The sequence below is a fragment of the Cryptotermes secundus genome, unplaced genomic scaffold, assembly GCF_002891405.2.
Source record: "Cryptotermes secundus unplaced genomic scaffold, Csec_1.0 scaffold832, whole genome shotgun sequence".
Classification (NCBI taxonomy): Eukaryota; Metazoa; Arthropoda; class Insecta; order Blattodea; family Kalotermitidae; genus Cryptotermes; species Cryptotermes secundus.
This window is the reverse complement of record NW_019734324.1, coordinates 66,586-80,285: the sequence shown is the minus strand read 5'-3', so window position 1 is coordinate 80,285 and position 13,700 is coordinate 66,586. Positions and strand designations below refer to the sequence as shown.

At 41.4% G+C, this 13,700-nt stretch overlaps 1 protein-coding gene across 1 annotated transcript in view; it reads right to left on the bottom strand.

The window, feature by feature from the left end:
- Nucleotides 1-13,700, bottom strand: part of LOC111868671 — a gene marked incomplete at its 5' end in the record, with an annotated part of 256,954 nt that overhangs the window by 218,304 nt on the left and 24,950 nt on the right. The window contains 2 exon segments of the mRNA XM_033753134.1: nt 8,207-8,323; nt 13,093-13,197. Coding sequence (XP_033609025.1) covers nt 8,207-8,323; nt 13,093-13,197 — 222 coding nt within the window.

The following is a 13,700-nucleotide window of genomic DNA, read 5'->3' as shown; positions in this document are numbered from 1 at the left end:
AAGTGTTCCAGTGGAGCATGGTTAGGCAGTGGCTGTGACTGTCCCATAGTCATTGGGGAATGTTGGGTTGGAGGTGGATATTGAGAGAAATTTGATGGTTGTGGAAATGGGGAATGTTGGGTTTGAGTGGGATATTGGGAAAAGTTGGTTAGTTGTGTCGTTGAAGGGTACTGGGATTGCATTTGGTATTGAGGAAGGTTAATGGGTTGAATGGGGACTCAATATTTTATTGTTTGGTTTGTCCCAGGGCCGTTTCTAGTTGGAAATATTAGAACTTACTTGTTAAAATTAGCTGTATCTTCACCACGCTGGTTTACTGTTGTCTATTTTAAGTTGTACTCAGGACAGTAGTGAACTGCGTTTGCGAACTGTTTATCTAGGAGAATTTTTGTTGCTCTTTAGCCTACAAAGCGACCTACGGTACGGTCGGTTTTAACGTAAGTCGAGTGTATATTCCGTTTACTGCGTACACACGATTCACGGAGCGATGCACGGACGCGTCCGCACTCTTCAGCGACTAGTAAGCGACTCCATTACTCGTAATGACAGCGAAAATCATTCAAGTATAAAGATACGTGTTATACTTCCTTACAGGCTGATTAAGTAAAATGCTTTTATTTGTTCTTCTCAAAACGAGAGGCGCGGTACAGCTTATGGCTGTAGCAGTACGAGAAGTATTTACTCAGCAAAATTTTACCGACCCATCCTGGCTTGCTGGTCAAAGCCTGTTGCCTCGAGGATCTGCAACGAGGAGACAACTCTGCTCACAGGCATAACCTGCATCACCATATGCGTTTTGGTACTGGAAGACCATTCCAGCAGTATCCGTATTTATAAAGGCTCGCAGACGATGAGTGGACTGAAGAGTGCAACGTCCTGTGTCGACAAGTGCAATGACCTCCTTACTCTGGCTTAGCCATTTCTTTTGCGCCACCTCTTTCCTCCTTTTCATCTTGCGTACACTATCCACTCATTGGATGCTCTTCCTCTGGTATTACAAATACCTCTACAGGTTTTCCATCAGCTATTCCATCTCTCCTTTTATGAGGGTCGCTATATTACTGTGATAGCACTACTTTCTTCGGGCAACTCCGCACGTTCGAAGTACGCGGACTGCTTATCGTTATGTTCGTCTACGCAATTATTCTTATACGATGAGACACTCCTACATGGGCCAGATTTTAATCAAATTATGTTTTTCAAGTGAAATATACATTCGGAAATTATTTTAAACATTAAATTACCTAGGCTCGAGCAATATTACCAACTAGCTAATTCCATGCAGAGCCCTTCTTGAGAAGCCGCCAGTTGTGGAGTTACTCAAGAATTTCCCAACATTTTATGGAACCGAAAGGTTCATTATCATGTTTATAAGAGGCCTCCACTGATCCCTATCCTGAGTCAGATCAATCCAGTCCATCCTATCTCTCTAAGATCCATTTTAATATTATCGATGTCTTCTTAGTGCTCTCTTTCCTTCTGGCTTTCCAAGCAAAATCCTATATGCATTCATCTTTTCCCCATTCGTGCTACATGCCATGCCCATCTCATCCACCTTGACTTGGGAATATTACCTACATGAAAAAATCTAACATTCAGCACTAACAAATTTAGTGAATGGGAACATTCCATATAACATTTCACAGTCAAATTAGACTTAGGCCTATTAGCCAAATGATTAACTAACTAGAGTATACCAGTTATTACTCTGAGTATAAAACAAGTTAATTGCAGCCGTGAGGCACGTAATCGATTGTGAAACCAAGTGAACCTGATGACAGAAATGCTGCTGACGTACTATGACTGACTAAATGATGGACTGATATACGTCGCGCCCTGTCATTATAAAATTAATTGCCGTTTCCGTTTGGTCTCATCATGAATATATTGCCACGTGTCCGGGGCTCCATGACGAATAATAACAGTTTCCGGACTGGATGACTGGATTCATTAACACCTTCGTTTACAATATCTCTTAATCACAATCAATTATAGCGCTACAGCTAATGTACCCACTTCACGAATCACTAGAACACTCTATCCGCTTTCTGGCAACGGATTTATCAGAGGAGCTATCGCTTCAAATCACTATAAAGTCTTCTTGCAATTTCTTATTCAATCACCTTGGAATGCCGATCTTCCAGAACTCGATGCAATTCTCCAATGCCAGTCAATGTCATAGTCAAAGTCAAAATTATGTTACGACAGACGATCATTCGGCAAATCGGTCTCTGAATAAAGCACCCATCTGGGTTTAAGGCCAGATCTTTATTGCTGTCAGACAGCTGCAGGCTTGTTGATGTGGGGCGCTCCCTCTGACGAGTGGACGGGTCTGTCGTACGAGTATACAGAGCTAGTCAAAGTCAAAGTCAAAGTTACTTTACGACTGGCGGTTTACCGCCAATCAGTTCAACTTGGCGCCAGCCCCCTTGACGCCCATGACCAGAGATTTTTTTCCAACTGAACTCTTGCGGTAATAGTCCTTATGTAATATCCTCTCTGACGAGAAGGTGGTTTTGTCTCTTATGAATATGATTGGCTTTTCGCCAAGTCTATATTTCACATATCTTACTTACTTACTCATGGAGCTGAGCCCTTCTGGAGGAGCCGCCAATTCTGCGGCTACTCAAGAATTTCCCAGCATATTATGGAACCCGAAGGTTCATCACCGTGTTCACAAGAGCCCTCCACTGGTCCCTATCCTGAGACAGATCCATCCAATCCATACCATCCCATGCTGTCTCTCTAAGATCCATTCTAATATTGTCCACCCACCTACGCCTTGGTCTTCCCTGTGGTCTCTTTCCCTCTGGCTTTCCCACCAATATCCTATACGCATTCCTCGTCTCCCCCATTCGTGCTACATGACCTGCCCACCTCATCCTCCTTGACTTGATCATTCTAATTATACTTGGAGAAGAGTACAAGTTATAAAGCTCCTCATTATGTTTAGCGAAATGGTTACAATCTTTCATGAAATGGCATGGACACAAGCCTGTGGGATGAAGACATTCGCGAATTTCCTACATGTGAATATCGATTACAGATTATGAGGGTGAGTGAGGCACTGGTGTCTTGTTTATTGTCATGTAAGGCAAAACTGTAGGGTCCAACATGCCTTTATCCTTCTATAACAATACCGCAGCTCACCTAATTAGTACACTGAAACGAACACAAAATTCTTATCGCGCATAATGATATGCTCTGTCTTGATGTACATGGAACTCGTCGGGACGTTGATGAACTGCTATCCTGATCACGTACTGCAATTCCGACCTCAGGTATACCGCAATGTTTTTGTGAACGTACAATACAGTGTAACTGCGAATGACATCAAATAAAGTAGTTTAACGTTTGATGACCGGAAAAATGGAAATATCAGAACAGGAGTTAAGTGTAGCTTTACAAAGACACACTACTATAAATTCATAACAGACCAATCTGGTTTAATTTTATACAATTATGAAGAGTAATTTTTATAATATATGAGATTTTCACAGCGGCGGTTATGAAGAATTTTATTTTCTGTGATACAACGCCATATTCCCTTGAAAATCAAAGACATTCAGGAAGAACATGTCGCCTCCATCTTCAAGGTCGAAGAATAAGCCAAGCAAGGGGCCAGCATGAAGCAAGTAGCAAGCAGAGCTCTTGCTTGGCTTATTCTTCGACCTTGCAGATGGAGGCGACACGTCCCCCCGAAACGTCGGCGGACTATACGACGTTATATCCCAGAAGACAGAACTCTTCAAGAGCAAGCTATTTTCATTTTCATGCTGTCAGTAATCCCATATTATTCACATTTCTGCAGCGTTGTTTGAAGAGGTCCGGACTAACGTAACCCTAAGAATGAATTCTACCGCTGTTTCGTTTCTTGGCCGCAGCTCAACGCATTACGCGAACACTACGCGGCACCATGGAGGGCTGTAATGCGAGTCTATGCGTGACGTAGGATCCTTTCGTTTTTAGAACATAAATTCAGTGACAAGCAAGAATAATTCACGTAAGACATGAGGTTATCACGGCGGTGACTATGAATATTAGTCTTCTGGGATGTGACGCAATGTAATGTGGTAGATATTTACCGACGTTCCGGGGGAAAATCCTTATACCCTAAATATGTATACACGTCTCTCCCGAACGCTGGTTAACATCTACCAGACGATATGGTGTCAGAGAGAGTAATCTTCAATATCAATTCGAGTTTTGTTTCTTGCTACGCACTAACTTCCATGTGTGCGTTAAGAAGATTAATTTTTTTATTGCTAGTGGGGTGGGACTAAGTCCCTTGTACTGCGGCCACTTCTGGCCTATTGTACCAGCCCCAGATGATAGGTGAGGGTGATTGAGGAGCAATTGGTGGAATGAAGATTGACAGGGGAAACCGAAGTACTCGGAGAAAACCTGCCCCAGCGCCTCTTTGTCCACCACAAATTCCACTTGACCAGACCCGGGATCGAACCCGAGCCGCCGCGGTGGGAAGCCAGCGACTAACCGCTTGAGTTAAGGCGCGGCCAAAGAAGATGAATTAAGAAGCGGTGTAGCAGTAGACGACTGAAAAAGTTTCGTTACTTCTGTATAATTTATTTTAAGAAAACTTTGAGAGAATAGCGGTAAAACCAGCTACTTCCATGTTAGTTTTCATTATTTTTAGTTCAGAATTACGTACAATATTATATTCCATTCTAAATATCTTAGAAAGCATTGTTACTATAATCTGTAGTGTTAAAAAGCAATATTATTATCCATATAACATCTTAACAGTCCTAAACAATTCCTAATCATATATTTAGACGTTCTCTATGTTCTACGAACGTAAGTGCAGTGATTAAAAAGGGAAACCGTTAGTGGACCCTATGAGGAAGCTGAAACACCTGAGGCGCATGCACGTTTCGAGGATGCAGTAACCAGAAGGTACAGCTGAACTGCAGTAACATGGACGGACAACGAACCCGGAGTAGAGTTAGATATTGTGCGCGATATGTGGATACCCCGGACGCTGCAACAACCAACCTGCGCACTGGCAATGACAATGGACGTATCGACAAAATTTTTTCCTTGGCACTACAGCCCCAGTGGGCCTAGGCCTACCTCCATGAACTCCGTTCACTTCGGTTTTTCTAGATCTTACGCATTCGGTAGGACTCCTTGGGCGAGTGATAAGCTCGTCGCGGGGCCTCTACCTGTAGACAAACAAAGAAAAACGCACACAAACATCCAGGACCTGACTGGGATTCGAACCCACGATCCCGGCATCCGAGCGAGCGAAGACAGTGCATGCCTTAGACCGCTCGGCTACCGTGACCGGCAATGACAAAATACTCGTGCCTAATTAAAATACTTATGTAGGAACTAATTGCCTTGATAGTGTTTATTGTTATCTTCATGAAGCATTTAAAAACTATCTACGTGGCCTTAGTTCTTTACAGAATGTAATGTTACTAAATGGTAGCTTGTGGAATAATTTCAGACTACTGACGCAAGAGTGGCATCTAATTACTGAAGTTCCGTAGAGAACGAATTCATTCTTGGATAAATTTAGGGAAGAATTAATCCAATTTTCCGCATATTGTTTTTTTTTTCCTTGGCACTACAGCCCCAGTGGGCCTAGGCCTACCTCCATGAACTTCTCCCTTCACCTCGGTTTTTCTCGATCTTACACATACGGTAGGGTTCCTTGGGTGGGTGATCAGCTCGTCGTAAGGCCTCTACCAGTACACAAACACAGAAAAACGCACACACACAAACTAAACATCCATGCCCTGAGTGGGATTCGAACCCACGATCCCGGTTTCCAAGCGAGCGAAGACAGTACATGCCTTAGACCGCTCGGCTACCGTGACCGGCATATTCTTTACCTTTTATAAATTAACAATCATTAGTATGTGTTCTCGAATGAAGTACAAATATTTTGCCAATGATTTCTTTGCGAATTGGACCACCTCGCTGACCATGGCGTTCAAATAAAAATCAGATATTGCGAAGCTAATGAAGTTAAATATAACTTATCAATGTATGGAGTCAGAAGATGTTTTCCAAGCCTGTTTGGCTAAATATTCACCACATACAAAATATTTCATGTAACATTTTTATATTGACAATATTTATATTCTGCGTCATGATTCAATTTCTTGTATGACAATCAGTATTTTTTGGAAAATCAGGGTTTACTGTTTTATCGTCATATAAATTAGTAATTTTCGTGGGATATCACTGCTATCAGCTTCATACCAAATTTTATCCAATATTCTTCTTTAAAGGTTAAGTCCATACATAGATGAAATTACTGTGGATCATCAGTGTGGGTTTCGACGTAACAGATCAACTACTGATCTTGTCTTTTGCATTCGTCAAACACTGGAGAATAAATTGGAGTACAATGAGACAGTACATCAGATATTCGTAGACTTCAAGAAAGCCTATGATTCAGCTAGGAGGGAAGTATTGTTAAATATTCTAATAGAGTTTGGGATACCCATGAAACTAGTTAGGCTGGTTAAAACGAAACGTGTGGTGAAATCCGTATAGATAACATTTGTCTGATAATTTTCCTATCCAGAATGGTCTAAAACAAGGAGATGCTATATCGCCACTGCTTTTCAACTTTGTTTTAGAATATGACATTATGAAGGTCCAGGAAAACTAGGTGGGAGTGAAATTAAATGGGACACATCAGCTGTTGTTCTAAGCTGATGATGTGCATCTACGGGTGATAATATAGATACCATAAAAAGAAACACACAGACTCTAACTGACGCTATTAATGACATTGGTCTAGAAGTAAACACAGAAAAAAATAAATACTAGTATATGTTGCTGTCTCGTCACCAAAATGCAGGGCAAAATCATGATATAAAGATAGGTACCAGATGTTTTGAAAACGTGGCACAGTTCGGATATTTGGGGGCAGCTATAACAAATCAAAACCCGATTCAGGAAGAAATTAAGAGGAGATTGAACTCGGGTAATACCATTCAGTTCAGAGCCTTTTGTCTTCTCCTCTGCTGTCTAAAACATAAAAATTAAAATACACAAAACTATAATTTTGCCTGTGGTTCTGTATGGCTCTGAAACTTGGTCTCTGACATTAAGGGAGGAACACTGACTGAGGGTGTCTGAGAACAGGGTGTTGAGGAGAATATTTGGACCGAAAAGAGATGAAGTGACAGGAGGTTGGTTAAAAGCTGCATAATGAGGAGCTTTATAACTTGTACTCTTCTCGAAGTATAATTAGAATGATCAGGTCAAGGAGGATGATGTGGGCAAGGCATGTAGCACGAATGAGGGAGAAGAGGAATGCATATAGGTTATTGGTGGGAAAGCCAGAAGGAAAGAGACCAGTGGGAAGAACAAGGCGTAGGTGGGTGGACAATATTAAAATGGATCTTAGAGAGATAGGGTGGGATGGAATGGATTGGATTGTTCTGGCTCAGGATAAGGACCAGTGGAAGGCTCTTGTAAACTCGGTAATGAAACTTCGGGTTCCATAAAATGCTGAGAAATTCTTGAGTGGCTGCATAATTGGCGGCTTCTCAAGAAGAGCTCAGCTCCATAAGTGAGTGAGTGAGTGAGTGAGTGAGTGAGTGAGTGAATGTATCTAATAGTGACATTAAAATTATTTGGATAAATTATGCCTTTTATATCAAAACAGTTCTTACTTTAAAAATGACCCTCGTATCATTGGGCCTCAACTCGGGTCCAGTACACTAAATATTTGGTACCTTATGCCAATTGAGCCCTATCCACTTCATATCCTGATTCAATTAAACATTCACATGTATAAACTGTTTTAAAATTGGCAGTCTTGATCCCTCGACCCCTATCAGTCAATATGTAGCGGAACGGTGATTTCAAGGCAAACATGAGAAATGAAATACATACTTGTAGCAAAAAACTAGCACGCTGACTTGATCGAATAGTCTGGCGAAAGTACAGGAAAGTTGAAGCCAACTACTAGCTGCATAAAATCTGTAACTGTTCTTTTTTTTTTTTGCTACCTTTTCTCCATTTTATCAACAAATAAGTAACTGGAGTAAAATTTTAAGAGAGCAATCCGTATTACAGATAATCCTGTCTGGGAAAGAATGAATGTATTACAGCGTGATGTGAATCTGTACAAATGTTAAGTGACAGTCTACTGCCCAGTTTTTGCGACGACACATACAGTGATTCTGAGAAACATGCATACTCAAATATCACCACTTACCTTCGCAGCTGAAGCCATCACCGGCGTAGCCGGGGAAGCATGTGCAGTGAAAGCTGCCCAGAGTGTTGGTGCAGTGGGCGAAAACGTCGCAAGGTCTATACTTGCACTCATTTTCATCTGCAAAATAAAATTACAACTGCAGTTCTCGCATAAGAAATTACGGTGTAACATTTGTAAGGCTGGGCAACAACTTCCGTTATTAGTCGATTCGATACATCGGCACTTCATAACACAACCGAACACTCACACAAACCAACCCCCACCTACCTCCCCGCTGTCTCCCATGCGCGCGCATATTGGCGATGTTTACAAGTTGAGAAGTCGGCCGGCCGCTATGGAAGTGTGGCAGTGCAATGTTGTCAACTTTTATTCATCTTATTGTGCACCTATTAAGTAAAATTAGTGAAATTATGGATCCTACAATGAAAATCAAGGTAAATGCTGAATTTGGGTTCGATAGCTGATGAATCACTAAACGACATTTCGTGACACCAAGCAAGTAACGTCGATTATGTTAAGGTACGGTGGCATTTGGTGTTAANCTGATGAATCACTAAACGACATTTCGTGACACCAAGCAAGTAACGTGTACGGTGGCATTTGGTGTTACTGGAGTACCGCAATATAACGACATGGGAGTCCTCGCACAACTGAAAAAGGCCTAGTGAAACAACTGTCTTCTGGTATTGGGAAGAATGAATAACTCAGTTTCAGCTGTAGAGGTTATAAGGGTTATAAGCGTATGCCTACAATGAGACGAGAAAATTAACATGTAGTGGGCACCCAAACTATATTCGAAGGGATACCTCCTGTACCTGATGATTCCAATTTAGTTAACTATAATTTAGCTTAAGGGGCACGCGGTAGCGTAGTTGGTTGAGGCACTATGCTACAAGCTGGAAGGTCGAAGGATCGAATCCCGATGAGGTGGATTTTTACAATTTACCTAACCCTTCCAGCCGCACTATAGCCCAGGGGTCGACTCGGCCTCTAACAGAAATGAGTACCAGGAATATTCCTGGGAGTAAAGGGCGGCCGGCGCGCAAGGCTGACAACCTCACCGCCATCTGTGAGCCGATTGTCTAGAAAATGTGGGAGCCTCAACATAGCACAACCCTATGGGCCTTCACGGCATGTTACCTTTACTTACCATTTTTTTACTTTTATAATTTTGCTTAATATTAGACATTACTTTCTCACTGTTTTAACGTATTGGGAAATGGTGTGAAAACAGAGAGGTGTCTTAGTAATGATTTGGTGTTTATCTCATTTCTGAAAACTAACAAGATTTATTAAGAAATTTTAAAGGAACTGTGACAGTGCAATACCTGTTTAGCAGAAATATAATTATGACAAAAATGAAGTAATTTAATCATTTTATTTAGATGATAATTAGAAAGAATAACATTAATCTTAGGTTTACTCAAGATCAGAAATGATACAAGTTGGAGATCTTACACCAGAGGAACTAATTTCGATGCCGACATTGTGATATGAGTATATAACATTAAAATCAATAACTCTGACATGAATTATTAACATTCGTTCAGTTGCTGTAACCTACTCGGTCCATTTCCAGTCCTGTGAACTTCCTGTGGTTCTACGACTACCCGGAGTAGATGCATGTAATGGCGAATCTTAATGTATTGTGGGAAAGCTTGATGTGCAATTTTGTGAACGATCATTTCAATACAGAATTCAGTTGCGACTTCCGCGTTAATGTGGAAACAAAGCACAACACAAAATTATAGGAAAAATGCGCAGTGTATATAGAGAATGTTTCGCAAAAGAACGTCCATAGCCCAGCTGCGTGCATTTGGTATCATTTTAACTCGAAAAGTTCAAATAAATATGGGCCGTATCTGCAACGGTTTGTGATGAAAATGAGAATAAGCATTCTATTGCATCTATAATGTTCACATTATTTCCATTTAATTTTAAGTTACATTATTATTAATACCATCTTCATCATCGTTGTCAGTAGCAGTAGCAGTAGCAGCAGTAGCAGTAGCAGTAGCAGTAGAAGCAGCAGTAGCTCAACACTACTTGAATTTCCTACAGAAAGAGATGCCATAGACGTTGAAAGATATTCCTCTACTAGCCAGGCAAGAGGTGTGGCAGCAGCAAGATGGCGCTCTTCCTCATTTTGGTATGCAGGTGACAACATTTCGGAATCAACAGTTTCTAGAAGGTTGAACTGGCCAAAGTAGACAGTTGCTTGGCCAGCGAGATCACCACATCTTTCGCTCCTGGACTACTTTCACTAGGGTCGCATGAAATCTCTGATGTATGCCGTCAAGTGGACATGCGGTCTGAGGCATGAACGGTCTCGCCCGCTCGAACACTGGGATTGTGGGTTCGAATTCCACACGAGGCGTGGATGCCTGTGTGCATTTATTCTGTGTTTATGTTGTTCTGTGTGTAAGTAGCGGCCTTGCGACGTCCTGATCCACCGTCCAAGAAGTCCTACGGACTATGTACACGATTAAGAAGCTGAAAAAACGGTCAAGGTTGAACAAAGGCTGTAGAGTCATAGATAGGTGGATGCCGTCAAGTTTAACAGTAGGGCTGAGATGCAGAATCGAATAATGGACTCCTGTGTTCACATCAGAAATAAACATGACTCTCAGAAGTGAGAATATTAACGTAAATGAAAATGCAATTTAGAGTACAGTGTAAACTTACTGCTACTGCTAAGACCGTGCCATACCTCGAGCGGTTAATCGCTGGCTTCCCACCGCGGCGGTCCGGGTTCGAGCGCGGGTCTGGTCAAGTGGGATTTGTGGAGGCCAAAGTGGCGTTGGGGCAGGTTTTCTCCGAGGACTTCGGTTCCCCTGCCAATCTTCATTCCACCAAATTCTCCATCATCATAATGACCATGGGCAGGTACACTAGGCCAATCAGTGGCCTACGTGCCGAGTGAACCCAGTTGGACTCCACCCCCACTATGCGAATACTGCTGTTACTACTACTACTACTACTACTACTACTAATAATAATAATAATAATAATAATGTAACCTAAAATTGAATGGATGTAATGTAAACATTACAAATGCAATAGAATACACATTCTCATTTTCTTCACAAACCGTTGCACATCGGACCCATGTATATTAGAAATTTTCGATTCAAAATGATCGAAAGATTATGTAGTTATGCTGTTGGACATCCTGTTGCGGTACATTCTGTATATCACCAAAATTAGGTGGCAGATAATATCAAAATGAGTCTCATAACATGATGAATTAAAATAAAGTATCCGGTAATCATAACAGACAGAACCCCATTTAAGAGGAGACGACAGGGGCAGTCGTCCCCGGGGGGAGGGGGTCTCCATAAAACAGAAACAGAATCCGCAGATTTTATTGAGACATTTGCTTATTTAAAATCGCGATAAATTAATTTGTATTTTAGTTATTGTAATAAGAATAAGAAATAATTTTATAACATAAATTTGTTATTGCTGATAAGAGCCTCCATTGCTTCGGTGCTCCCAACACTGCAAATGAGGCCCTGACAACGGATATGCATTATGTAAGAGGATGGACATGACTACAAACGGAAGCTTCTGAGCTGCTTCTCATGAGCAAGAGTTCGCTAGGTTCATCCACCCTAAGTAAGTACCTGACTGAAAACTTAATTGCGTTCTTGGATTCAACGCCACCTTATGACTGTGTCTGCAATTAAACAGGAATTAAGAGAGATCTACCGCATGCTTAATGAAATATTCTTGGACAGTCACATGACCGACGTTTCAGGGACCATCTTTGTCCCCATCAGTAAAATCTGACTCATCCCCGGTATGAATAATTATCGAAGAATTACAGGTCAATTAAATGTTTTCTTATTGCAAGGGAAGAGTTAATCGTAGTCATAATTATTCAGTTAATCTAAAATAAGGCATCTCACAGCTATATATTCTTTTCTCGTAAGAAATTTGGAAAGAATGGATGCTAAAATATCATTTATAAATCTTCTTGTGGATCGCGGCTGTTATGTCTACACTTTACACTTTTCGGTTCGATTTATTTGAATATTAGTGGCAAAAGTGTGGATGGAACCCGGGATTTTTTTAATATTAGACTAGTTGGGCCTGATGTAATATGAGGAGCATAATAAATGTTGCTCAAGTATGTTACAGAAGACGCAACAAGAAATTTCACAGTGTGGGACTTCTGACACTTATTAGCGAGGTAACCTGGTGGATAGTGGGCCGGTACTCCGACTGCACTGACAGGCTTTACATGGTTTTCCTCTGTCTGTCGAGGCAAATGCAGGGGGCTACTTCTAATCATGTCGCGAATGCTTCCTTCCACAGTATTTGCAATTCGCTATCATCCAGTCATGCGAGGCTATAGAGTCTTAGATGCTGACAGCGTTGTTAAATAAACTATAGAAAAAGTATAATTTGTTACACATATATTTTGAGAGCTGTCGGCACAGAGCACAATTAAACGGCGCAAGTAAGGAGCCTGAAGATAGATTGAATACGCTTCGATCATTTCATGTTTTGTTTTTCTGCAGAGATAAAGAACAGTTGCAAAGGCTAGCAATCGCTAATATTAAACGGTGTTATGTTTTAGTGGCCGTTAAAGGAAAATACCATAATGCTTTACCCAGCACATCCGATATTATTCCGGTTCTCATTTCTCTTTTTTATGTTTGCATGGATTGCCTGAAGTAACGTAAATTTGAAGCTAAGATAGTTGAATGCGTTGTATATAAAACCTGTTCCTTCGCAGCAGTGAATCGCTTTTTATAAAAGAACGGTCTTTATTAAATTATCCCCGTTAGGAGCTTAGCCAACGGTGTTAAGGCGGACAATGGCATGTAAGTTACGTAACGTAACGGTTCTACATGTGGGTGCTGTAACTTCGTACTAACCTGGAACCTCACAGCCGCACCCGCCAAACCCATCGTTGCAATGGCACTGCGAGTCCAGGCAGGCTCCATTCTGACACTTCACGCTTTCCTCTTTGCCACAGTCATCTGTAACAAAATCATGAATTAGAGTTCAGTCTATACCATTCATTAATCTGGAAAAAAAAATCATTGTCCTGTAGAGTCACAGTTTCGTAGAGAACAAAACAAATATTCAGAATTACTGAGTTTTCGGACTTTGTCCCTCATCCGGTAATCTAGAAACTAGAAGACACACCGTTTCGGGAAATGGATTTATTTCCGTCCTCAGGTGAGGGCTCCGTTGGGTCCCTTAGAAAGAACTAGTTAGTTATTGGAGAGGGTGGGTTTCCCCATGCACTTAGACCTGTATTGGTTCATTGTGCTTCCCTCTATGATTTCTACCAGTCTCTATATCCTACCGGTACTGGTGCTTACCATCAGTCCCGCCCAGCCAGCGAGACCGGCTCTACTAGCTGAGAGGTATCTATAATGCTTCCCCCATCTACCAGAGGTATTAGAGACTGCTGTTGGGCGGGAAACGTCCGTAATTTGGCTCAGTGACCTCCTTTGGAGATATGAGGTTCTTTTAC